The sequence below is a fragment of the Canis lupus genome, chromosome 25 (assembly GCF_003254725.2).
Source record: "Canis lupus dingo isolate Sandy chromosome 25, ASM325472v2, whole genome shotgun sequence".
Lineage (NCBI taxonomy): Eukaryota > Metazoa > Chordata > Mammalia > Carnivora > Canidae > Canis > Canis lupus.
Genome location: NC_064267.1, coordinates 34,333,242 through 34,357,967, shown reverse-complemented (window position 1 = coordinate 34,357,967; position 24,726 = coordinate 34,333,242). Strand labels below are relative to the sequence as shown.

At 42.6% G+C, this 24,726-nt stretch overlaps 1 protein-coding gene and 1 long non-coding RNA gene across 6 annotated transcripts in view; one reads left to right on the top strand and one right to left on the bottom strand.

Moving 5' to 3' along the window:
• The window catches only part of RHOBTB2 (Rho related BTB domain containing 2), a 29,185-nt gene extending 26,281 nt beyond the window's left edge, over positions 1-2,904 (top strand). For all 3 annotated transcript variants that reach the window (XM_049100924.1, XM_049100926.1, XM_049100925.1), the window contains one exon: positions 269-2,904. In XM_049100924.1, the coding sequence (XP_048956881.1) occupies positions 269-486 (218 nt within the window). In that variant the 3' untranslated portion in view covers positions 487-2,904. The remainder of the gene's footprint in view (positions 1-268) is intronic.
• Positions 906-24,726, bottom strand: part of LOC112669750 (uncharacterized) — a 43,635-nt gene continuing 19,814 nt past the window's right edge. The window contains exons 2-9 of one of the 3 annotated variants that reach the window (XR_007405752.1): positions 13,872-13,968; positions 12,131-12,273; positions 11,397-11,523; positions 10,086-10,208; positions 8,775-8,927; positions 8,547-8,674; positions 7,369-7,494; positions 906-6,934 (exon numbers count right to left, since the gene is read on the bottom strand). This is a non-coding gene — a long non-coding RNA (uncharacterized LOC112669750). Of the gene's footprint in view, positions 6,935-7,368; positions 7,495-8,511; positions 8,675-8,774; positions 8,928-10,085; positions 10,209-11,396; positions 11,524-12,130; positions 12,274-13,871; positions 13,969-24,726 lie in introns of all 3 variants that reach the window. The other 2 variants (XR_007405751.1, XR_003142484.3) reach the window with 2 other exon arrangements.

Genomic DNA, 24,726 nt, shown 5'->3' with positions numbered 1-24,726 from the left:
TGGCCACGCACCTCGCTGCCCTCCCTCCTCACGCTCCATCCCAGACTGGCCCATCTGGCATGCACAGGAGGCCACGAGGCTGTCTGTCCCTCTGTCCCTCCATCGTGGAGGCGCCTCTGCCCAGCGCTGGCACCACCCTTTAGGAGGCTCTGCAGCTACGCCGAGGGCAGTGGAGGCAGGGCTGAACCCCGGCCCCGGGACTGGGGGCGCCCCTCTGGCCACTTCTGCTGCCCACTCGCTAACTGAGCCCCACTGCCTTCTGCTCCAGAAAACCAGGAGTATTTTGAGAAGCACCGGTGGCCGCCTGTCTGGTACCTGAAGGAAGAAGATCACTACCAGCGGGCACGGAAGGAGCGCGAGAAGGAGGACTACCTGCACCTGAAGCGGCAGCCCAAGCGGCGGTGGCTGTTCTGGAACAGCCCCTCCTCGCCGTCCTCTTCTGCGGCCTCGTCATCATCCCCATCTTCCTCCTCGGCTGTGGTCTGAGATGCCACCGCCCTCTTCTGACCCTGCTGCTGATCTGTCCACTCGCCTTTGCCCCTCTGCTCTTCTGCATTGCCCCCTCCACCCTCCAGGGACAAGGGAACCCCCGGAACCAGGACCCTGAGGGCAGAGCTGTTCTCACCAGCCCACGTAGCTCAACAAGTGGGGGGGGCTTGTGGATCAGAACGGGGACCTCCCCTGCAGGGGATCCCAGTTCCAAAGCAGGGCAGGAGGCAGATGACTGCTGGGAGGTGGGCGGCGAGGGAGGGTTGAGAGCTCTGGCATCTGACTCTGGGGTGGAGAGCGCTGGCGTCCAAGGGAAACCCTCCCAACCGTGAGGCTGCGCAGAGGCAGCCCCCTCCCGGGAGCCGCTGTGCACAGGGAGGGTCCTGTGTCTCTTGGCCATGTTTTTCCATCAATGGACCTGAGGGCTGCAAATGTTTTGTGGGCATTTCCACACAGCGCCTACTCAGATCCCCACTGGAGAAGTCAGGGTAATTAAGCCTTCAGACCCAACTTGAGGCTTCCGCATCCTGGGGTGCAGCTGCCAAGGCCAAGGGGGGGAAGGCTTGCACTTGGCAGGCATCCCTCCCTCCCAAGGCGGTAGGTGTCCAGGCCTAATGAAGGGTGGCGGAGCCTGTTCAGAGCTTCGGGCCTAGGAGCAGTGGCTCTTGGTACAGTGACAGACTCCTCCCTCCCCGTCCTTCACCTCTCAGATCCAGAGACGGGAACCAAAGGAGACCGCTGGAACAGGGGAGAGGAGAAAGTGAGTGGTGGGGTCTGGGCGCAGCAACCCCATGCTCTTCTGGGCTCCTCCCCCTGCCTCTGGTCAGCACGGCTTCTTAGCACTGTGGGGCAAAATTAGCAAAAAAATCAAAAACAAAAAAAGATCCCAAACAACAGCAAAATCACCACCAACAAAGACACTAGCCCCTATCCCCTCAAAGGAAAAAAAAAAAACACAGAAAAGACCCTGTATAGCTTACAAACAGGGGCCTTCCTGTTGATAAGACAAAAGCTTAGGTTTGTAGGACTGATTCCAGTGCCTGTCAGGAAAGGACCTGTCACCTGCTGGCTCTGAGGACAGCATGCTGGGATTGAGGCTTCGGGGGCAGGGGCAGGGTGGTCTCAGGGCTTGGACATGGCATTGGACTCCTGCTTTGCCCACTGCGATGCATTATCCTCCTTGACTTCAGAGAGTGACTTCACAGGATGTGAATGTGTTGGGGGTCAAAGATCAGGGAAAGGGTACCTGGAGAATAGGAGTCTCTGTAAATGACAGGTCAGAAGACATGACCTCCATTAGTGCTGGTTTGGGCAGGAAAAGGGGAGAAGTGAGCAGGAGCAAAGCAAAGTCAGTCCCATGTAGAGTGGGACCAGGCTGGAGGATTGTGGCGGCTAACGCAGCAGTTGGCAGCCCCACAGGGAAAAGCTGGGCCACATTTAACCCTTCCCCCATTTTGTGATCCTGACCCATATTTCATCCCCCACACCGTATGTAGACGTAAAGGTCCCACTGATGACCTATGGAACCCTGGAGTGGGCTCCACCAGCAGGACCCTGGCTTTAGATCCGGGGTCAAGCAAACCAGAAACCGAGGGAAAGTCTGCAACAGTTTTGTGGTACTGGGACCTAGGGATCTGATGGTAAGTCCTTGGTAAGAGCAGGAGCAGGAGGTGGCAGGTCTAGGGTGGCTGCACCCCCTGCTGTCTGAGCTGCACATTTCTCCGAGCCTGCAGCTGCCTCTTCTCCAGGGTGGCTGGCTGGCCATGCTCCTGCCTGCTGAGTCCTCGTCCTTGGCTTCGTGGCCAGGCTGAGGAGGCAACAGGCTGGGGCAGGAGGCAGCTCACAAGAGGGGGTGCAGCCCTACACCCAGCACCTTTGCTCTGGGTTGTTCTGGAAACTCTTGGTGAGGAGGAGAGAATGCTAAAGTCTAGTGGGAGAGGGAGTGGGTGTCTGAGCTTGTGGGGCTAAGTGGTGTGGCCCGCTGAGGATGCAGACAGATCATGGAGAAAGAAAGGGTGGCCCATGGGAGAGGGAGCCACAGGACCACCCCAACCACCAGGGTGGGCTCACCCCTCAAGGTCCCACTGCTCCTTCCAAGCTGTACTAAGGGGGCCCGGTGGGCCTAGGTGTGAGCCAGAGACCACCTGAGGGAGCCAGTCCAGGGCTAGTGTTCCACATAGGAGAGGGAGGGAAGAGGGAATGAATTCCAGGCCCCCAAGAACGTGGCATTTGGAAATCCAGGTAGACAGGAAGGACAAGCCCCAAGAACACACACCCCTGTACTCGTGTCACTCAAAGCTGCTTCCGAGGAGAGTGGGAGGGTGGGGGAGAAAAAACACACACACCTCTTTTTATATAAGGTTTCATATTTAATTTGGTCATGAATTCATAAATACATGAGTATTTTGTACCTAATGGCCTTCCTTGTATTGTTTGATATGTCCAACAACCTCCTCAAAGGTGGCCCTCCCACTGGAGAGAAGCATGAAAGGACACCGATCGCCAATGAAACACTTAAGTGCCTGTTGAGGGCCACGTGCCATTTGGACTGGATCCGCCCCATGCCCTGATGCAGCTTACCTTAAATGAGTAAGCGTGACAAACACTGATAAGGCTAATACCGTGGCTGGGCACTCAAGGACTCTGACAAAGGGACTGCAGGTGAGCTGAACGCTGACTGGCAAAAATTCACGGCCCCTTCTACAGATGCAAGCGCTCCACATAGAAGGGACAGCAGAGGCAGGAAACCCCAAGTCTCCCAGGAAAGGGAAGGGGCAGGCGGGCACCTCTGGAAGGAAGCAGGAGGGAGGGGAGCAGCAAGGCCGTGAGGGTTGTGCCCCCACTTGAGCACCAGTACCCTGACTGCCTGAGTGTTCAGGCAACTCCATTTGGGCCCAGCCAATGGATCCAGTCTGGGCACTCCCAGACCTTTGAGATGAGAAAGCTGGAGAACCCTGAGAATAACTTCTATAACATCATCCCGCCATGACTGGAATACAGGTAGGGTGGAAAGGGGGCTGAAGATGAAGATGGGGCTGAGGGTCCACTCATGTGATCTGCAATGACACGTGACATAGAACCTATTTGCCACCTCAGAGCTAACCCGTCTCCCAACCTGCCCACATCTATAGGCAAGGAGGAGGCCCTCACATTCCTGCCCAGGGCACCCAGACACAGGGCTGCACGAGGACACCGTTTCTCCTCACTCTCCTTACTTGGAAACATCAGCTTATGAGTAATATACATATTCATACGCCCACGTAATTATCATGTTGAAAAGAGTGGGCACTTCAGGAGTTTCTGGTCATCTGATTCTGGAAAAGGGCATATGAAGGAGAATTGGAACCCGCCATCCCCATCCCCGGAGGTGGGCTGTTTCACCTTCTCCCTTTGTATGCGAACTCATTTTACGATTGGCTGCTCCCATTAAGGTAATCCATGTAATCAAACTAATAAGTACATTTCAAAAAGTTCTACGCACTCATATAAACATATACAAAAATAGGAAGATGCACATCCTCTAGTAATAGTTAGATATAAGTAAATGCACACATGCCAACATGATTGCATCTTACGATATAACAAATACAAGTAGCAAGTGCAATTCTATTAGGATGAAGAAGGCCCATGAATCAAAAAGAAAGACACACTAAAACAACTTGCAGGCCACACATGAGCATATTCAGGCACACCTCGGAGACACTGCAAGTTTGCTTCCAGAGAAACCCAATAAAGCAAGTATCACAATAAAGTGGGTCAAATGAATTCTTTGGTTTCCAAGTGCATTCAAAAGTTGTGTCTGCACTATACTGTAGTCTATTAAATGTGCAATAGCCTTATGTTTTAAAAAGCCATGTATTAAATTAAAAAACACTTTATTGCTAAAAAAAATGCTAACGATCATCTGAGCTCTCAGCGAGTTGTAATCTTTTTGCTGGCGGAGGCGCTTGCCTCGATGTTGGTGGCTGCTGACTGATCAGGGTGGTGGCTGCTGAAGGTGGGAATGGCTGTGGCAATTTCTTAAAATAAGACACCGATGGAGTTGGCTGTGTTGATTGACTCTTCCAATTTCTCTGTAGCACGCGATGCTGTCTGATAGCATTTTACTCACAACAGAACTTGTAACAAAATTGGAGTCGGTCCTGTCCAACCTGCCGCTGTTCTATCGACTGAGTTTACTCAACGCTCTAAATCTTTTGTTGTCATCTCAACAATCTTCCCAAAGTCTTCTCAGGAGTAGATTCCATCTCAAGAAACCACTTTCTTTACTCATCCACAAGCAGCAACTCCTCATCTGATCATGAGATGGCAGCCATTCGGTTCCATCTTCAGGCTCTACCTCCAGTTCTACTCCTCTTGCTCTTTCCCCCACACTTCCTCCTCTGAAGTCTTGAACCCATCAAAGTCATCCATGCAGGTTGTAATCAAATTCTTCCAAACCCCTGTTCATGTTGATATTTTGACTTCTTCCCATGAATCACAAATATTCTTAATGGCACCCACTTAGAATGGTGAATCCTTGCCAGAAGGTTTTCAATTGATTTTGCCCAAATCCTTCAGAAGAATCGCTATGTATGGCAGCAACAGCCTTACAGAATGTATTTCTTAAATAATAAGACTTGAAAGTCTAATGACTCCTTGATCTCTAAGCTGCAGAATGGATGCTATGTGAGCAGAAAACAACATTCATCTCATTATACGTCTCCATCAGAGTTCACGTGTGACCAGATGCATTGTTAATAAGCAGTCGTATTTTGAAAAGAATATTTTTTTCTGAGCGGTAGATCTCAACAATGGACTTAAAATATTCAATAAACCATGTTGTGATCTGAAATGCCATCATCCAGGGTTTGTTGCTCCGTTCACAGAGCACAGGGCAGAGTGGACTTAGCATAATTCTTCGGGACCCTGGGATTTTCAGAATGATCAATGAGCCCTGGCTTCAACGTCAAGGCACCCGCAGCATTAGCCCCTAAGGAGGGGTTCGGGCTGTTCCTTGAGGCTTTGAAGCCAGGCACTGACTTCTCCTCTCTCTAGCTATGAAAGTCCTAGCTGGCATCTTCTCCTGATAGAGACCATTTTTTCTACATTGGAAATGTGTTGTTCAGTGTAGCCTCCTTCATCACTTATCCTGGCTGGATCTCCTGGAGAATGTGCTGCAGTGTCTACACCAGCACTGGCTGCTTCACCTTGCACTGGGTTGTGGTAGAGACAGCTTCTGGCCTTAAACCTCATGAACCCACCTCTGGCAGCTTCCACCTATTCTCCTGCAGCTTCCTCACTGCTCTCAACCTTCACAGAACTGAGGAGAGTCAGGGCCTTGCTCAGGATAGGCTTTGGCTTAACAGAATGTCCTGGCTGGTTTCATCTATGCAGACCACTCAGACTTTCTCCACATCAGCAATAAGGCTGTTTGGCTTTCTTATCATTCATGTGTTCACTGGAAGGCACTTTTAATTTCCTTAAACAACTTTTCCTTTGCATTCGCAACCTGGCTATTTGTTGTGTGGCCTAGCTTTTGGCCTATCTCAGCTTTCAACGTGCCTTCCTCACTAAGCTTAAGCATTCTAGCTGAATTGATTTAGAGTGAGAGACATGTGACTCTTCCTTTCACTTGAACACTTAGAGGCCATTTTAGGGTTAGCTGGTAGACCAGTCAGAAAACACATATGATTTATCAATTAAATTCACAATCTTATATGGGCACAATTCATGGCACCTTGAAACAATTACAATCAAACAACACTGATCAAACAATAACATAATATAATAATAATAAATAGGTTTGAAACATTGCAAGAATTATCAAAATATGCTTCAGAGATTCGAAGTCAGCAAATGTTGGAAAAATGACACCAACAGACTTGCTCAACTCAGGGTTTCCACAAACCTTTACACATCTTTGATGTGCAATAAAATGAAACACAATAAAATAGCTGTAACTATAATCCACATAGAATTTTTCCACAATTCATTTATCACACCCAACATTTCATAAAAATTATTCCAAGTGCATTAAAAAAAGTTCTAGAACATTCCAAGAGCTGTATGTTTTTAATTACAATTTCTCCAAGTATTTGTCAAGAATCTACTCTTTCTTCCAGGCTGGTGTCTATTCATGCTTCCCCTTCAAGAAGAAAGGTAAACCAGGGAAGCTCAGATTCCTAAAAAGATTCTTTCCACTCAGGATACAGCAGAGCTGTCCCATCTTCTTCATAGATGCACTTTCCAGAGCCCACCAGGTGCTCCTGAATTCTCTCCTTCGCATATCTTTTCCCTAACGTTTCCGAGGCATCCAGTGGGATGTTGACTGAGGCACCTTGCCCCATTTTGTTGAGCCACGTCATCAGCATTTCATACACGGCATCCTGTATGCCCGAAGCACGAGCTCTGGCCACAGGGATACCTCATTGTCCATGAGGCCCATCTGACACATAAGTAGGTTCTAGGAATGAAAGAACACAATGTTTGGAAAATAATCAAAGACCAGCCTCAGCCCAGGTTGAGAGAAAGCCACAGAGATAGTGAGTTGGGACACACTTCAGAAAGGGCATAGAGGGCTGATTCAGGCCTAGACCTAAGAGTAGAACCTGATGAGCTCCCCCTGCTGGTGAACATGCTGCTCTGCATCCTTATCAGCTTCCCATTAGCTGAAAATCAGGCCACACTGCTGGCGCTTCCCCTGAAGCGAAGGCATTCTGGGGAGTCAAGGTCAGCCTAAGGCAGGGCTGATAGCCCATCTGGGAGGATAGAGGAATTATGGAAGGAGAAGGCATTATGAGGTAGGAGACACAGGGTGGGACAGACTGTGGGAGCAACAGATCCTCCAAGAGGGAAAACTGTACCAATCATGAGAGGGAAGTCCTAGGGTTGCCATACCTGCACCTGTGCACAGAGCAGGGGCCTGGAGGTAGCAGGGCCTCGCTTAACTCCCAGTTCAGCCTCCCTCACCCACACTCTGGCAGTGCCAGATGGGAGCAATCGGACTCTGAGCAAGAATTTAACCTGTAAGACAGAGCAAATCATCATCAAATTCCTGGCACCATACTGAGATTAAATAAGATGTATGAGAAATGCACTGCACACTGCCATCCACAGATATATAAGGTGAGCATTGAATAAAAGTATATACTTTCTGGTAGTTTCTTGAAAAAAAAAAACAGGTGATATTAACTTTTTTTTTTTTTTGAGAGAGAGAGAGAGCTTGTGTGAGTAGGAGGAGCTGCTAGAGGATGGGCAGAGGGAGCGAGAGAGAGAATCTTAAGCAGGCTCCACACCCAGTGCAAAGCCCAACATGGAGGGGACAGGGCTCGATCTCACAACCCTGAGATCATGACCCAAGCCAAAGTCAGATGTTTAACTGACTGAGTCACCCAGACCCTCCCCTCTTCCCTGATATTAACTCTAATAGTATGTGGTGGACAACCTGGAAGAAATGGATAAATTCTTAGAAACACATAAACTACCAAGACTGAAACAGGAAAAAAAAAAAGAAAAGAAAACCTGAACAGACCAATAAATAGCAAAGAAATTGAATTAGTATCAAAAACCCAAAAAACAAAAGCCCGGGGCTAGATGGCTTCACAGGCAAATTCTAACAAATGTTGAAAGAAGAGTTAATACCTGTTATATTCAAACTATTCCAAAAAAATAGAAAGGGAAGGAGAACTTCCAAATTCATACCAAGAAGTCAGCATTACCCTGATCCCAAAACCAGATAAAGACACTAAAAAGAGAGAGAAACAGTCTAATATCTCTGATGAACATAGATGCAAAAATCCTTAACAAAATACTAGCAAACTGAATCCAACAATATATTTAAAAAATCATTCATTATGATCAAGAGGGATTTATTCCTGGGTTGCAAGCATGGTTCAATATTCACAAATCAATGTGATATATCAGTAAGAGAAAGGATAAGAACTATATGATCATTTCAATAGATACAGAAAAATTATTTGACAAAGTACAACATGCATTCATAGAAAAACCCTCAACAACATATATTTACAGGGAACATACCTCAATATAATAAAGGTTGTATTTTAAAAACTCACAGCTAACATCAGCCTCAATGGAGAAAAACTAAAAGCTTTTCCTCTATAGTCAGGAAGACAAAGATGTCCACTCTCACCACTTCTATTCGACATAGTACTGGACTGTACTAGCCACAGTACTCAGACAACTAAAAGAAACAAAATACATCCAAATCAGTAAGGAAGAAGTAAAACTCTCACTATTTGTGGATGACATACTATATATAGAAAACTCGAAAGACTCTGTACCTGGGTGGCTCAGTTAAGTGCCTCACTCTTGGTTTCAGCTCAGCTCATGATCTCAGGGTCCTGTGATAGAGCTCTAAGTTGAGCTCTGAGCTCAGCGTGAAGTTGGCTTGTCCTTGTCCTCTTCCTCCTCCTCTTTCTCCCTCACCCGTCTCTCTGGAATAAATAAACAAAATCTTAAAAAAAAAAAAAAAAAAGAAAAAGACTCCACCGAAAAACTGCTAGAACTGATAAATTCAGAAAAGTCTCAGGATACAAAAATCAATGTACAGAAATCTCTTGCATTTATATACACTAATAATGAAGCAGCAGAAAGAGAAACTAAGAAAACAATTCCATTTACAATTGCACCAAAAAAAAAAAAAAAAAAAGGTATCTAGGAGTAAACCTAACCAAAGAGGTAAAAGACCTGTACTCTGTAAACTATAAAACACTGATGAAAGAAATTGAAGATGACAAAGAAATGGAAAGACACTCCATGCTCATGGATTGGAAGAACAAATATTGTTAACATGTCTATACTACCCAAAGCAGTCTACACATTTAATGCAATCCCTATCAAAATACCAACAACACTTTTCACAAAGCTAGAACAAACAATCCCAAAATTTTTATGGAACTGCAAAATACCCCAAATAGTCAAAGCAATCTTGAAAAAGAAAAGCAAAGCTGGAGGAAGCAAAGGTCTGGACTTCAAGTTATACTACAAAGTTGTAGTCATTGAAAGAGTAAGGTACTAGCACAAAAATAGATACATAGATGAATAGAACAGAAAAGAAAACCCAGAAACAAACTCTCAATTATATGGCCAACTGATCTTTGACAAAACAGGAAAGAATATGCCATGGGAATAAGACAATCTTTTCAACAAATGGTGTTGGAAAAACTGGACAGCAACATGCAGAAAAATGAAACTGGACCACTTTCTTACACCACCCACAAAAATAAATTCAAAATGGATGAAAGAAAAAAATAAATTAAAAAAATGTATGAAAGACCTCAATGTGAGACCTGAAACCATGAACATTCTAGAAGAGAGCATAAGCTGTAATTTCTGACATCGGCCATAATAACTTCTTGCCAAATAGGTCTTCTGGGTCAAGGGAAACAATAGCAAAAATAAACTAGCAGGACTATATAAAAATAAAAAACTTCTGCACAGCAAAGGAAACAAACAAAACTAAAAGGAAACCTATGGAATAGGAAAACATAGTTACCAATGACATATCTTATGAAGGGATGGTATCAAAATATACAAAGAACTTATATAACTCAACACCCAAAAGCAAATAATCCAATTAAAAATGAACTTACATTTTTCCAAAGAAGACATCCAGATGGCTAACAGATACATGAAAAGATGCCCAGTATCACTCATCCTCAGGGAAACACAAGTCAAAACTACAATGTAATATCACCTCATACCTGTCAGAATGGCTAAAATCAAGAACACAAGAAACAACAGATGTTGGTGAAGATGTGGAGAAAAAGGAACTGTGCACTGTTGGTGGGAATGCAAACTGGTGCGGGCACTGTGGAAAACAGTATGGTGGTTTCTTAAAAAGTTAAAAATAGACCTAACCTATGATCCAGGAATCACCCTCCTGGGGTATTTACCTAAAGAATATAAAAACATTAATTCAAAGGAATACATGCACCCCTATGCTTATAACAGCATTATTTATAAAGCCAAGATATGGATGCAGCCCAAGTGTCCATAAAGAAGATGTGATATATATATATCACATACACACATATATATATAATGGAATATTACTCAGCCATAAAAAGGAATGAAATCTTGCCATTTGCAATGACATTGATGGAACCCTCTCTGCCTCACCTCCCTCCATAAGGATGATGTGGGAGCAGGGCATGAGCTGGGGGCTCAGACACTGAACAAAATGCCCCAGGGCCTGGTGAAAGGGAGAGGGTCATTCCAACTCTGGGGAACCCTTAGGGAGGGGGTACAGAAGGGGGAAAAATGAAGTAAAAATAAACATCTAATCTCTGTTGGGTTCTTCTCTGACCAAAGCCGTATAACTCCCTTACCCTCTCCTCCTGAGTCTTGTCACTCATTTGAGATGGCCATTGCCTCTCTGTCCCAGCTGGGGGCTCTGAAGCCCTGAAGAACTGGCCTGCTGTCCTGGATGTGGTCAGGGAGATAAGGTGACTTACCTTATATAACTTATATAATTTATATAACCTATATAACTCAACACCCAAAAACAAATAATCCAATTAAAAATGGGAAGAATGGCAACCATAGAAGTGGTCTACTGTGCCCAGTGGAAAACTCAACGTGGCCAGGAGGGAAAGGTGCCCAGGTGTGGGGAGGGGCCGCCATGGGGGGCAGTGGGGGACATGCGGACAGAAGGTGAGGGGTCACTGTGGGCTCAGAAGACCCCACGGGCCCAGGAAAATGCTAACAGAATGACAGGGCTGTGTGAAAGCAGGACAGAGAAAGGAGTATAAGGAAACTTGGGTTTTCTGTAGGTTAGGAGCCCCCCCGACTCCAATGTCTCAGTAGGGTACTTCTGGCAGAACTCAGGAGAATCTTTTCTAGGACAGTACCAGGTTTGCATCCTGACACTCCCTGTCTCTGATCCTAATGCATGGACTTACCTCCTCATTTGGAGACAAAGGATAAAGATTTGGTGATGTTTCCTTCATGATCCTCAATCCTTCTTCACCATTCAAACACCTTTCCACTAGCTGAACTCAGTTGGCCAAGGAATTTGGGGACCACTTTCTGCTACAACATACATGGGGCACACACAAAGGACAGCCACCATTCACTTGTCACTAACAGATGGATGAAAAGGATGACTATTCATTATTTACTACATCAGGATTGAAAGGAAGTATCAATTAGATCACAGGGTCAGTAGCAAGAGGTGGGGTTTAACCGGAGAGACCCAGATGGAGAGGAGCCCTTGAGTGCCTTCCCCAAACCCAGCACTGCTACAGTGACACTGGACTCTGGGCTGTGAAGGCTGAGAGAGCCCGGCACCTGCCAAGAGCACAGGGCCCAGTGCTAAGTGGGGCCTGGCCCAGGCCTAGACCTACCTCACAGCTCAAACCTAGCACTTTTCTACTCAGCCAGGCTTCTTCCATGCTGTACCTGTACAGGTCCCCACAATGATAGACAGATTTTTTACCCTTCTTCTAATGGATAGAAGATTTCCCTACCAGGTGACATGCATTATAAAAGCAATTCCTGTTTTTGTTTTATTTTATTTTATTGACTTAATACATAATTGTATGACAGGGTGTAAGAAAGACCAAGCTGGTCTGAAATGCAGGTTTCAGATTGTACATTGGCCATGACCACCATGTAATTATCACCTTGAACCCACCTCTGAGCAGGGCCTCCACAGGTTCTGTACGTGAGTGACATATTGTGCAGAGTATGCAGAAAAGGGGGTGTTTGAATGATTGGTGAAATCCATTCCTTATGTGCATGGCTTGTAACCTCTCTTCAACTCTGATGCACAGGTTCCTGGGAAGAGGGTAGAAAGCTGATGAGTGAATGCTCACAGGACTCCCAGAGGCTGGCAGTGGTGGCTGGACACTCAGCTTTAAGCTGCCAGTGGAATCTAAACAGAATCTAAATCTAATCCTCTATCCAACCTTGATCTTTTCAATCCTGCAATTGCCAGGTACATTAGACTGCAGCACTGCCAATGGAAAATTATATTACAAGCCACACATGGGGGCGCCTGGATGGTTCAGTTGGTTAAGTGTCTGCCTTTGGCTCAAGTCATGAATCCATGGTCTTGGGATCGAGTCCTGCATTGGGCTCTCTGCCTAGTGGAGAGTCTGCTTCTCCCTCTCCCTCAGACCCTCCCCCAGCTCATGCTCTCTCTGTCTCTCTCTCTCTCAAATAAATAAGTAAAATCTTAAAAAAAAAAAAAAGCCACACATGAAATTTGAATTCATGGTTACCAACTTAAAAGATAACAAAGAGGTCAAATTAATTTGAACAATATATATATTTTTTTAAGATTTTATTTATTTATTTATTTATGAGAGACACACACACATACAGAGAAAGAGAGAGAGAGAGAGAGAGAGAGAGAGGCAGAGACACAGGCAGAGGGAGAAGCAGGCTCCATGCAGGGAGCCCGACACAGGACTCCATCCCGGGTGTCCAGGACCACACCCTGGGCTGAAGGCGGCGCTAAACCGCTGAGTCACCCGGGCTGCCCTGAACAATATATTTTTTAACCTAAAATAACCAACACATCATTTTCATGTATAATCACTAAAAGACAGTGAGATATTTCACTTTCTGTAACACTTCACTCAAAGGATAAAACCCATGTTCCCTCCACAGTTCCTGGGTGTGTGATTTGCCCTCACTTATCCCCTTGACTTCTTCACCCTCCAGTCACCCCAGCTGTATCCTAGCTTTGCTCAGAGAAGCCCAATCCCTGTCCCTCCCTGGAGCAATAGTGTCTCAGGGATGGGGTGGGGGGGTCTCCCAGAACTTCTGCTTGGCCCCTTGCACCAGAGACAGTGGCTCTTTGCGTCAAAGTCACCATTCCCAGGCAGCCCGGGTGGCCCAGCGGTTTAGCGCCTGCCTTCGGTCCAGGGCGTGATCCTGGAGTCCCAGGATTGAGTCCCACGTTGGGCTCCCTGCATGGAGCCTGCTTCTCCCTCTGCCTGTGTCTCTGTCTCTGTCTTTCTCTCTCTGTGTCTGTCATGAATAAATAAATAAAATCTTTAAAAAAAAAAAAAGTCACCATTCCCAGGAGACCTCAGCAATCTGTTTCTGTCCCACTTGTCACCCAATTGTCCTTGAGGCTCTTACTATATGTCTCTGACTGACTGACATGTTCATCTGTCTGTCTGGATGCCATTCCAGAAGGAGAACTTCAGGAGGCAGGGGCCCCATGATGTCCACTAACACCATGCCTGGCACACAGAAGACATTCAATAAACACATGTGAAATAAGGGACCAGGAACCGTAGGAATCAGAAGACTGGAAGGACATGCAGACACCGGTCGGGTAAGAGCTGGAGATCAGTCTTTCTTTTTCTTTTTTTTTTTTTTTTAATTTTTTTTTTTTTTTGAGATCAGTCTTTCAAATGTACCTGCTGGACACAACCCATCTCAGGCCCTGGGCTCTCAGCTAACTTCTGCTGAACGCTGTCTTGCCTGGAGGCCTGATGTGGCTGAGGAAGTTAGGACCTGTAGGGACAAAGGGAAGGCAGGCATGAGTGGCAGCCAGATCCTCCTCCCTCACCAGGCTGCCTCTCACATTGTCTCCAGTCCAGCCTAAAAAAAGCAAACAGGCTGAGACCTTCCCTCTAGCTCTATACTCTCTTTTGCATTCATGTTTGTCTGTTGTCCTTTGGTACTAGCAAGTGACTTACACCAGAAAAACCTCAGTATTCTTTTCTCTTGTAATACAATAAAACGTATTTGTCCCACAAAATATGGGCAAGGAAAGTTTCTTTTTCTTTCTTTTTAAGATTTTATTTATTTTGGGCAGCCCGGGTGGCTCAGCAGTTTAGCACTGCCTTTGGCCCAGGGTGTGATCCTGGAGACCCGGGATCGAGTCCCGCATCGGGCTCCCGGTGCATGCAGCCTGCTTCTCCCTCTGCCTGTGTCTCTGCCTCTCTCTCTCTCTGTGTGTCTCTCAAAAAAGATTTTATTTATTTTATTCATGAGAGACGAGAGAGAGAGAGAGAGAGAGAGAGAGAAGCAGAGACTTAGGCAGAACGAGAAGCAGGCTCCCCATAGGGATCCCAAATGCGGGACTCAATCCCAGGACCCCAGGATCACAACCTGAGCCAAAGGCAGATGCTCAACCACTGAGCCACCCTGGTGCCCAAGGAAAGCTTTTATAAGAATATAAAACCACATGTGAAGTCCTCAATTAGAGACAGCATTCATTATTTTCTTCCTTTTAGTTGTTTTATTTGACCGTATGTGTGAACTCATTTTCTCTCTCTCTTGCACATGCACACACACACACACACACACTTTTAACAAATGAAGGTTATATTATGAGCACACTTTTTAAAAAGCAGGATATGGAGGGGCACTTGGCTGGCTCAGTTGGTAAAGTATGTGACTCTTGACCTCAGTGTCATGAGTTCAAGCCCTACATTGGGCATGGAGCCTACCTAAAAAAATTAAGTTAAAAAATAAATGAAAACCAATTTTTGGAAAGCTGTAACTGGAAATCTAATTTTTTTCAATAAAGTGCTCATCTCTGAGAATGAATAAATGAATGAATAAATAAAAACCAGGATATGGGATGACATGTTAAGTAATGAACTTCTAACTTTAACCTAACCACCTCATCCCAAAATGAGCTTGTCAGTATCTCACAAAATACCAAAAGGAGGAAATGGCAATACAGAAATTGGGCCAGGGTCTCTATGCTCAAAATGACATGAGGACAGCCAAAGAAATGTGATAGGATTAGCTAGTAGTACTGCATCACTGTTCAAGGTCTCATTTTGAAAGTTGTGTTGTGGTTACAAGAGAGAATGTCTTCATTTTTGAAAACATACACTAAAGCATTCAGGTATCCATCAGCTCTTTTTCAAACAGTTCAGAAAAAGGGGTTTTGAAGAGTTTTTGCAACTTTTCTTTAACATGGGAGTATTTTACGTTAGAAAGTTAAATTAAGAAAGAAACAAAGAAAAAGAAAGAAGGAAAAGTTAAAATAAAAACAGCTTATTTGGAGCCCAGTTCAATTGACTATATCTAAACAAGATAAAATGTAGCCCTCTCCCACAGAAAACCTGCCAAGCATCTGGTGACAGCTAAGCTTCCGCATGTTCCAGGCTGGGCCTCCCTGAGTCCAGGCAATGCGGGGTCTCCTTTCTCTTCTCCCATATGCTCTTCCCTCCTGTCTTCCCTGCTTCTCTTCCTCAGATTCTTTCCCTCAATATTTTATTATGAACATTTTCAAGCATTCAGTAATATATATATATAACATATTCGCTGCCTGGATTCTATATATAACTAAGAGTTTGCTATATCTGTTCTATTCCAGGTTTCTTTCTATATCCATCCCTCTGTGATGAAATTCAGGTGTAGGTATCAGTACATTTCTCTTAATACTTTAGCATGTATTTCAATAACTAGAGTTCAATATTTGTTGACAGTTTTTTTAAATTTCACTTTCTTTTTTAATTTATTTTTTTAGGTTTAAATTCAATTAACATAATGTGTTATTGGTTTCAGAGGTAGAGATCAGTGTGATTCATTGGTCTTTTAAAAAAATATTTTATTTATTCATTTTTTAAAAAGATGTAATTTTTTTATTTATTCATGGGAGACACAGAAAGTGACAGAGACATAGGCAGAGGGAGAAGCAGGCTCCCTGCAGGGAACCCGATGCAGGACTCGATCCCAAGACCCTAGGATCACTACCTGAGCCGAAGACAGATGCTCAACCACTGAGCCACCCAGGTGCCCCAATTTTATTTATTTATTTGAGAGAGAGAGCACAAGAGAAAGCACAAGTGGGTGAGCAGGGGGTGGGGAACAGAGGGAGAAGCAGGCCCTCTGCTGAGCAGGGAGCTTGATCCCAGAACCCCGAGACCATGACCTGAGCCGAAGGCAGACACTTAACTGACTGAGCCACCCAGGCGCCCCTCATCAGTCTTATATAATACCCAATGTTCATTTCATCACATGCCCTCCTTAATGTCCATCACCTAGCTACCCCATCCCCTATCCCTTTCCCCTCCAGCAATCCTCAGTTTGTTTCCTATGATTAAGAGTTTCATATGGCTTCTCTCCCTCTCTGATTTCATCTTTTTTCCTCTTTCCCTATGAATCTTAAATTCATGTTTCTTAAATTCCACGTATGAGTGAGATCATATAATTGTCTTTCTCTGATTGACTTTTGTTTAGCATTATTACCCTCTAGCTGCATACACGTCATTGCAAATGGCAATGTTCCTGAAACAGAACTCCTGGAACTCTTTTAATTTCCTCAGTGATGAGGGTGATAGGAGTGTCTTTTGTTCTAATAGGCCACATTAGATTAGGTGGGCTGCAGGGTAGCTTCTGGGTGAGGGCTAGTCACTGAAAGACCAAGCCATGAGAAGAAGTTTGAAATTTTCAACCTTACCCCCTATCCCCTGGGAAAGTGAACAATGTAGAGATTGAGATAATAATTGACCATGCATCATGTGGGGAAACCTCCATAAAATCCCTAAATGGGGTTTCAGAGAGCTTCCGGGTTGATGAACACATCCACCTGTTGGGAGGGTTGTATACACCAACTCCACAGGGACAGAAGCTCCCGCTCTCTGGATTTTTCTGGACCTCACCCAATATACTTCTGGCTATTCATTTGCATCTTTATAATAAATCAATAAACATGTTTCCCTGAGTTCTGTGAGCTGTTATAGGGAATTATTGAACCTGAGGAGAGGGTCATGGGAACCAAGTCAGACAAAAGTGTGGGTCACGTGGGAGCCTATTTGTAATTGACAACTGAAGTTGGGGTGATTATGTGGGACTGAGCCCTCAAAGGTGGAGTCTGCACCAACTCCTAGTAATCAGTGTCAGAGTACTTTGTTTCTCTCATTTCTATGTTTCCTTTTTACTTCATTTGGTTTAATTTTTTTTTTTTTGAGAGAAAGAGAGTGTGTCCTCTAGAGCAGGATTGGGGGTGGTGAGGTGCAGAGGGACAGGGAGACAGAACATCTTAAGCAGGCTTCACACCCAGCAGGGAGCCCGAGGTGGAGCTCGATCTCACAACCTTGAGATCATGACCTGAGCCAAAATCAAGAATTGGTCATTTAACCGACTGCACCATCCAGGTGCCCCAAATTTATACTTATTTCTATGGCTGATTAATGTTGATCTTCAGGTCACAGATTTTATATATTCCTCCTTCTCAACAGCTTAAGTGAGATACAATTCACAAGATTAATAATTATGCTGCTTTATATAAATCATTCATTTAAAGTATATATTTCAGGATGCCTGGGTGGCTCATTGGTTGAGTGTCTGTTTTTGGCTCAGGATGTGATCCCAGGGTCCTGAGATCAAGTCCCACATCAAGTTTCCTGCTGGGAGTCTGCTTCTCCCTCTGCCTGTCTCTGTGTCTCTCATGAATAAATAATATCTTTTTTTAAAGTACATGCATATTGAGTGTTATATTATCCTGATGAATCAACAATTTTATCATTATATATCCCTCTTTTTCTTTGCTAATAAGCCCTAATTGAAGCTTACTTTGACATTAAGAGAGCTACACCAAGCTTTCTTATGCTTACCAGTTGCGTTGTATATCTTTTCCCATCTTTTGCTTTTAGTCTATCTAGGACTTTGTATTTAAAGTGTATGTTTTATACAGCTTATAATTTCAGCTTGCTTTTTTCCCCCCAGAAAAACCTCAGTCTTGTATTTAGAGTGTTTATTCTAGTTACATTTATTGTTGTGGCCATATGTGGAAAACACAATCTGCCACAATTTCATTTTGCCTTTTCCTTAAAGGATATTTTTCCTGGACATGAATGAATAATGGGGCAATAGGTTTTTTTTCACCACTTCGAAGATTCTGGGCTTCAATTTTTTTTAGTCAGTTTTCACTCACTGTTCTTTTGAGTGCAAAAATTTTTTCACTCACAAATTTTTTCTTCATCATTAACTATGACGTGCACAGGTGGTATTTTTTTATGTTTATCTTTCTTTGGAGTTTACTGAGATTTCTGAATATGTAAGTTGATGTTTTGCACTGCATTTGATAAAATTCTTTTTCTCATTTCCTCAGCCATTTCTTCTGAGTCTCCAACTTCACATATATTGCATGATACTACTCCACAGGTCACTGAGACTCTGATCCTTATTTTTTCTTAAAGATTTTATTTATTTATTCATGAGACACACACACACACACAGATGCATAGACACAGGCAGAGGGAGAAGCAGGCTCCATGCAGGGAGCCCGACGCGGGACTCGATCCCAGGTCTCCAGGATCACACTTCAGGCCGCAGGTGGCGCCAAACCAGTGCGCAACCGGGGCTGCCCGACTCTGATCCTTATTATTTTTCAATTCTTTTTGCCTCTGTTGTTCGGAATGAATGGTTTCTATTGATCTCTTCAAGTTCAGTCATTCTTTCTTCTGCAATGTTCAAAATGTTAATAATATTCAAGAGAATTTTTTATTTCAGATAATGGAATTTTCAGTTCTAAAATTTCCTTTTGATTGTTTTATAGTTATCATTCCTATAGTGAGATATTCTATTTTCTAATCATTTTGACAATCTTCTCTACAGACCTAATGCATATTTTAAAATCTCTCCTTAAAAGAGATTCTATTATGAATCAGAGTTAAGAAACGCTGAATTCAACCTTGAAGGAAGAGATATATAATGGGGAGTATCAGCAGGCAATGTTAAAATAGTTATTGAATGCATTAAAATGCATATAATTTTATAAATACTTATTGAGCATTGATTATGTAACAGGCATAATATATGCAAAGATGAAAATATTCAGTTCCTGTTTCAAGTGACTTGCAACCTAGTAGGAGATACTAAAACAACTATAATAAAATGTGGTATTAATGTGACATATTAAAAATGCTCATACCACCAAGGACTTTTACTTTCTTTGGAGGAAAAAACAGTAGGATAATCAGGAAAAAGAATGTAGGAAAGGAGAAGGGAAGAAAAATGAACAGAGGAATGTCTCGTACTTTATAAAGAAGTCTTAAGGGAAACCCAAAGACAACAGAGGATAGAAAGATAAGGACAAGAGAGGAAATTTTAGCCTCTGACACCAAAATCGATAGCAAACAGGAAACACATTCTAACTCCAAGCCAGATAAAAGTAAAATTTCACACTAATGGCCTATTTATCTCAGTTCCTTTTACCAGTACATCGTGTCCAGTTTTCAACAACAACAAAAAAAAGATGGCATACTAAAAGACAAAAAATACCCACATGTTTGAAGAGAGGGCTAGCACCACAGTAAGAGACCAATATGGCAGAGATGTTGGAATTACCACAACAGGAATTTAAAACAACTATGGATAATATACTAATGATTCTAGGAGAAAAAGGACAAACTGAAAGAACAGATGGGAAATGTAAGCAGGGAAATGGAAACTTTAAGAAAAAAAATCAAAAGGAAATGCTAGAAATAAAAAATGCTATTACAGAAATAAAAAAATGTCTTTCATAGGCTCATCAATAGCTCAGACACGACCAAGGGAAAAATCAGTAAGCTTGAAGAAATGTCAATGGAAACTTATAAAACCAAAGCAAAAAGAGGGGGGAAAAAAAGGAATGAAAAAGGTAGAACAGAATATTCAAGAATTGTGAGACAATTAGAGTAACATACACATAATGGAAACAGAAGTAGAAGAAAAAGAGAAGGAACAGAAGAAATATTTGAAACAATAATAACTGCAAATTTCCCCAAATCAATGATAGACAACAAACCACATATCTAGGAAAGTCAGAGAACACCAAGCAGGATTTTTTTTAAAAAAATCCATGCTTAGGCATATCATACTCAAGCTGCAGAATATGAAAGAAAAACTATTTAAAGAAGCCTGAGAGGGAAATTGCCTAACCTATAGAGGAGGAAGGATAAAAATTAAAATGAGCTTTTCTTCAGTAACCATGCAAGCAAAAGAAAGTGGAGTATAATATTTAAAGTGTGAAAGAAAAAAAAAAAACCACCAACCTCGAATTCTGTGGCCAGCAAAATTATCCTTTAAAAGAAAAGAGAAATGAAGACTTTTTCAGGTAAACAAAAGCAGAGAACTTGTTGCCAGTAGCCTTGGCTTGCAAGATATGTTTTTAAAAATTCTTCAGAAAGAAGGAAAATGATTTAGGTCAGAAATTCAGATCTGTATTAAAGAAAGGAAGAGTATTAAAGAAGGAATAAATGAAGCTAAATTAAAATGTTTTATTTTACTTATTCCTACTTGATCAAAAAGATAGTTTGTTTAAAATAACAATAGCGGGCGGCCTGGGTGGCTCAGCAGTTTAGCACCGCCTTCAGCCCAGGGCCTGATCCTGGGGACCCGGGATGGAGTCCCAGGTTGGGTTCCCTGCATGGAGCCTGCTTCTCCCTCTGCCTGTGTCTCTGCCTCTCTCTCTCTCTCTCTCTCTCTCTCTGTCTCTCGTGAATAAATAAATAAAATCTTAAAAAATAAAAATAAAATAACAATAGCAACAAAGTATTCAGTGATGATAACTTTTTGAAGAGTGAAATAAATGAAGGCAATGTTATATGGGATAGAAGGGAGGAAATGGTACTACACTACTGTAATGTAGTTACACTACCTGTGAAGTGACAGTACTATTAGAAAAAGGACACGGGGCTGGTTTTAAGTGAATATTATAAACTCAAGTGCAGCTACTAAAGAAAGTAAAAAAAAATAAAGCATATGCTACCAGAGAATAAAAAATGGAATCACATAAAATGCCCAGTTAAATTCATAGAAGCCAGAAAAAGAGAAGTCAAAAACAAGAAACAAAGGCAATGAATAGAGACAGTAATAAATATGGTAAGTATTAAATCCAACTATATGAACAATAATTTAAAACATCAATGGTCTGAATACACCAACTAAAAGAGACTGTTATAGTGGGTAAAAACAAACAACATCCACTATATGATGTCTTCAAGAGAGAGATAGAGGGGCAATTTAGACACAGGTAGAAAAAAGTAAAGGCATAGAGAAAAACACAACATGCTAATACTAACACTAGAAAAGTGGAATATTTATATTAATTTCAGATAAAACAGAATCCAGGGTAAGGAAAATTATGAGTTACAAAGGGGCAATATATGATAAAAAAAAAACCAACAACAGTCAATTCTCCAAGAAGACAACAATCCTTAATGTACATGCACCTAACAACAGTATCATAATACATGTGAGGAAATTCTAGGAGAAAGAGATGAATCCACAATTACAGCTGAATTCTTCATTGGGACTTCTCTCACTAAGGGATAGATCCATTAGGCAAAAATCAGTAAGGACATACTTGAACTCAACAACTGCATCAATAAACTGCATCTAACTGATATCTATAGATTACTTGATCCAAACAGCAGAATACACATTTTTATCAAGCTCTCATGGAACATTCACCATGATAGACCACATTCTGAGCAATAAAACATCCCTTAGCAAATTTGTTTTTAAAGATTTTATTTGTTTATTCATGAGAGATACAGAGGACAGGCAGAGATACAGGCAGAGGGAGAAGCAGGCTCCCTGCAGGGAGCCCAATGCGGGGACTCAATCCCACGCACCCCCCGCCCCATGACCTGAGCCAAAGGCAGACACTCAACCACTGAGCCACCCAGGTGTCCCAGGATTGCTATTATTTAAACAAATGAACAAACAAAATGAAATAACAACATGGGCAAACGTGGAGAAACTGGAACACTTGTGCAGTGCTAGTGTGAATGTAAAATGGTTGCACCATTACAGAAAATCATGTGGCAGTTCCTGAAAAAAAATTTAAAATAGAACTATCATAGGACACAGCAATTCCATTTATGAATATATACCTGGAAGAAATAAGAGCAGGGACTTGAACAGGTATTAGTAAACCCATGTCCACAGTATTACTCACATAAGCAAAAATTTGGAAGTGTTTCAAATGTCCACAAACAAAAGAATGTATAAACAAAATTTGGTATATATAGACATAGGATGTTATTTAGCTTTAAAAGGGAATAAATTCTGACACACACTACAACATGGAAGAAGCTTGAAGACATTATGCTAAATTAATAAACCTCTCACAGAAAGACAAATACTGTAAGGATTCCACTTATATAACTAGGACAGTCAAATTCATAGAGATAGATAGTAGAACATAGGGATGCCTGGGTGGCTCAGTCAGTTGAGTGTCTGCCTTTGGCTCAGGTCATGATCCAGGGGTCATGGGATCGGACCCCACATTAGGCTCTCTGCTCAGTGGGGAGCCTGCTTCTCCCTCTTCCTCTGCCTGCCATTCCACCTGCTTTTGCTCTCTCTGTCAAATAAATAAATAAAATATTTCAAAAAAGAAAGTAGAACATTGGTCATCCAGGATAGGGAGGGAAAAATAGGTAGTCACTGTTAAACACATATAAAGCTTCAGTATGTGAGAGTGAAAAAAATTCTAAAGATCAATGATAGTGCTGGTTGCACAATAATGTAAATGTACTTATACCACTGAAATGTACGTTTTAAAATGGTTAAAATGTCAAACTTTATGTACATTTTACCACAATTTTTAAAAAGATGAGCTCATAGTAGAATAGGGTGGGCTTCTAATCCAATATAACCACTGTCCTTATAAGAAGCCATCCCTATGAAGATACAGAATATAGGGAGAATGTCAAGTATTGCAAGCCTAGGAACACCTGGGGCCACCAGAAGCTGGACAAGGCAAGGAAGGATCATCTCCTAGAGGCTTCAGAGGGAGCCTTGCCCTACTAACACCCCAATTTCAGACTTCTAGCCCCCTAAACTATGAAAGAATAAAATTCTGTTGTCTTAAGGAAAAAAAAATGTATTTCCACAAGAGTCAGTAAATACTGTATATAAATATGTAAGGCTTCTTATCTTGCCAGTAAAGTTATGGACTGGATGTTTATGTCCCTCCCAAATTTATTTGTTGAACCCCCTAACCCACAATTAGGAGGTGGGGCCTTTTGGAGGTGATTAGGTTTAGATAAGGTCATGAGGGTAGAGCCCCCATAATGTTATTAGCGTCCTTATACAAAGTGGAAGGGACACCAAAGCTCCCTCTCTATTTGCACACACCAAGGAAAAGCCATGTGAGCACAGAGTGAGATGGCAGCTGTCCATAAGCCGGAAAGAGGGCCCTCCCCAAGAACCATATCTGTCAGTACTTTGATCTTGGAATTCCTAACCTCCAGCAGAGTTAAGAAATAAATGTTTGCTGTTGAAGCCACACACCCACCCAGTGATATTTTGTTATAGCAGACTAAGACAATGTCTTCTTGTTAGAGTAGACTAAGACAATGTCCACTTTAGAAAAAGCCACATCATGAATCAAGCAAATTGCTGGCATTGCACCAGGTGTATTTGTTTTAGTTTGCCAAAATTAAAAAATAGAATACAAAAAATAAATAGTACATATATACTGTGTCTAAAAGATAAAAGCAAAGTAAAGTATGAAGATAAGCTGCAGGATTGTAAGGAGTCACACCTGGACCTGGACCCCTTCCTTAGAGGACTGATGTACAAACTATTAGTGATTTAGACTGAGACACAAGGACCCAACTTTTCAAAATATGGAAGAATGTTCCCAGTCATGAAACATATGATGATAACTAGGACTTCAGTTTTTATGTTGGAGAATACTTCTCTTTTCTCTCCCCCACCCCATTCCATTCCTTGCTTCTTAAAGGTTAATTTTCTCACTTCTCAAGGGATTAATGTGGTTCAAATGGAGAGAACTCATAAGCAATTTCAGGTTTGAGGCGTACAAATACATCAGTGTTCATGTGTTGGGTGGGTGTCTGTTGCTGGGTGATTGTTTTTGGTAATGTTGCCTAAATGTGGTTCAAGACTTCTTCAGAAATATTTACTTTTCCTGTTTATATTCTACTAGTCTGTGTCCTGCATGAGGAGGTGATTTTAATGTTTGTAATTCCACATAGCAATGAATCATACTGAATGTTTTTAGCCAAGAAAATTATTGCAGGAAACTTCTGTTCATTTTCCTGAGCATTGAATTACAAGAAATAAATTATTTCTCCTGGAACAGAACAGTTTTAAGTACACAACAAAATTGAGTAAAGATACAGAGTTCCCATATACCTCCTGACCTCCTATACACATAGCTATCAACATCCTACACCAGAGTAGTACAACTTGTTACACTCAATGACCCTACATTAACACCTTGTTATCAACCAAAGTTCATAATTTGCATGAAGGTTCACTCTTGGTGTTGTACCTTCTATGCGTTCTGGCACA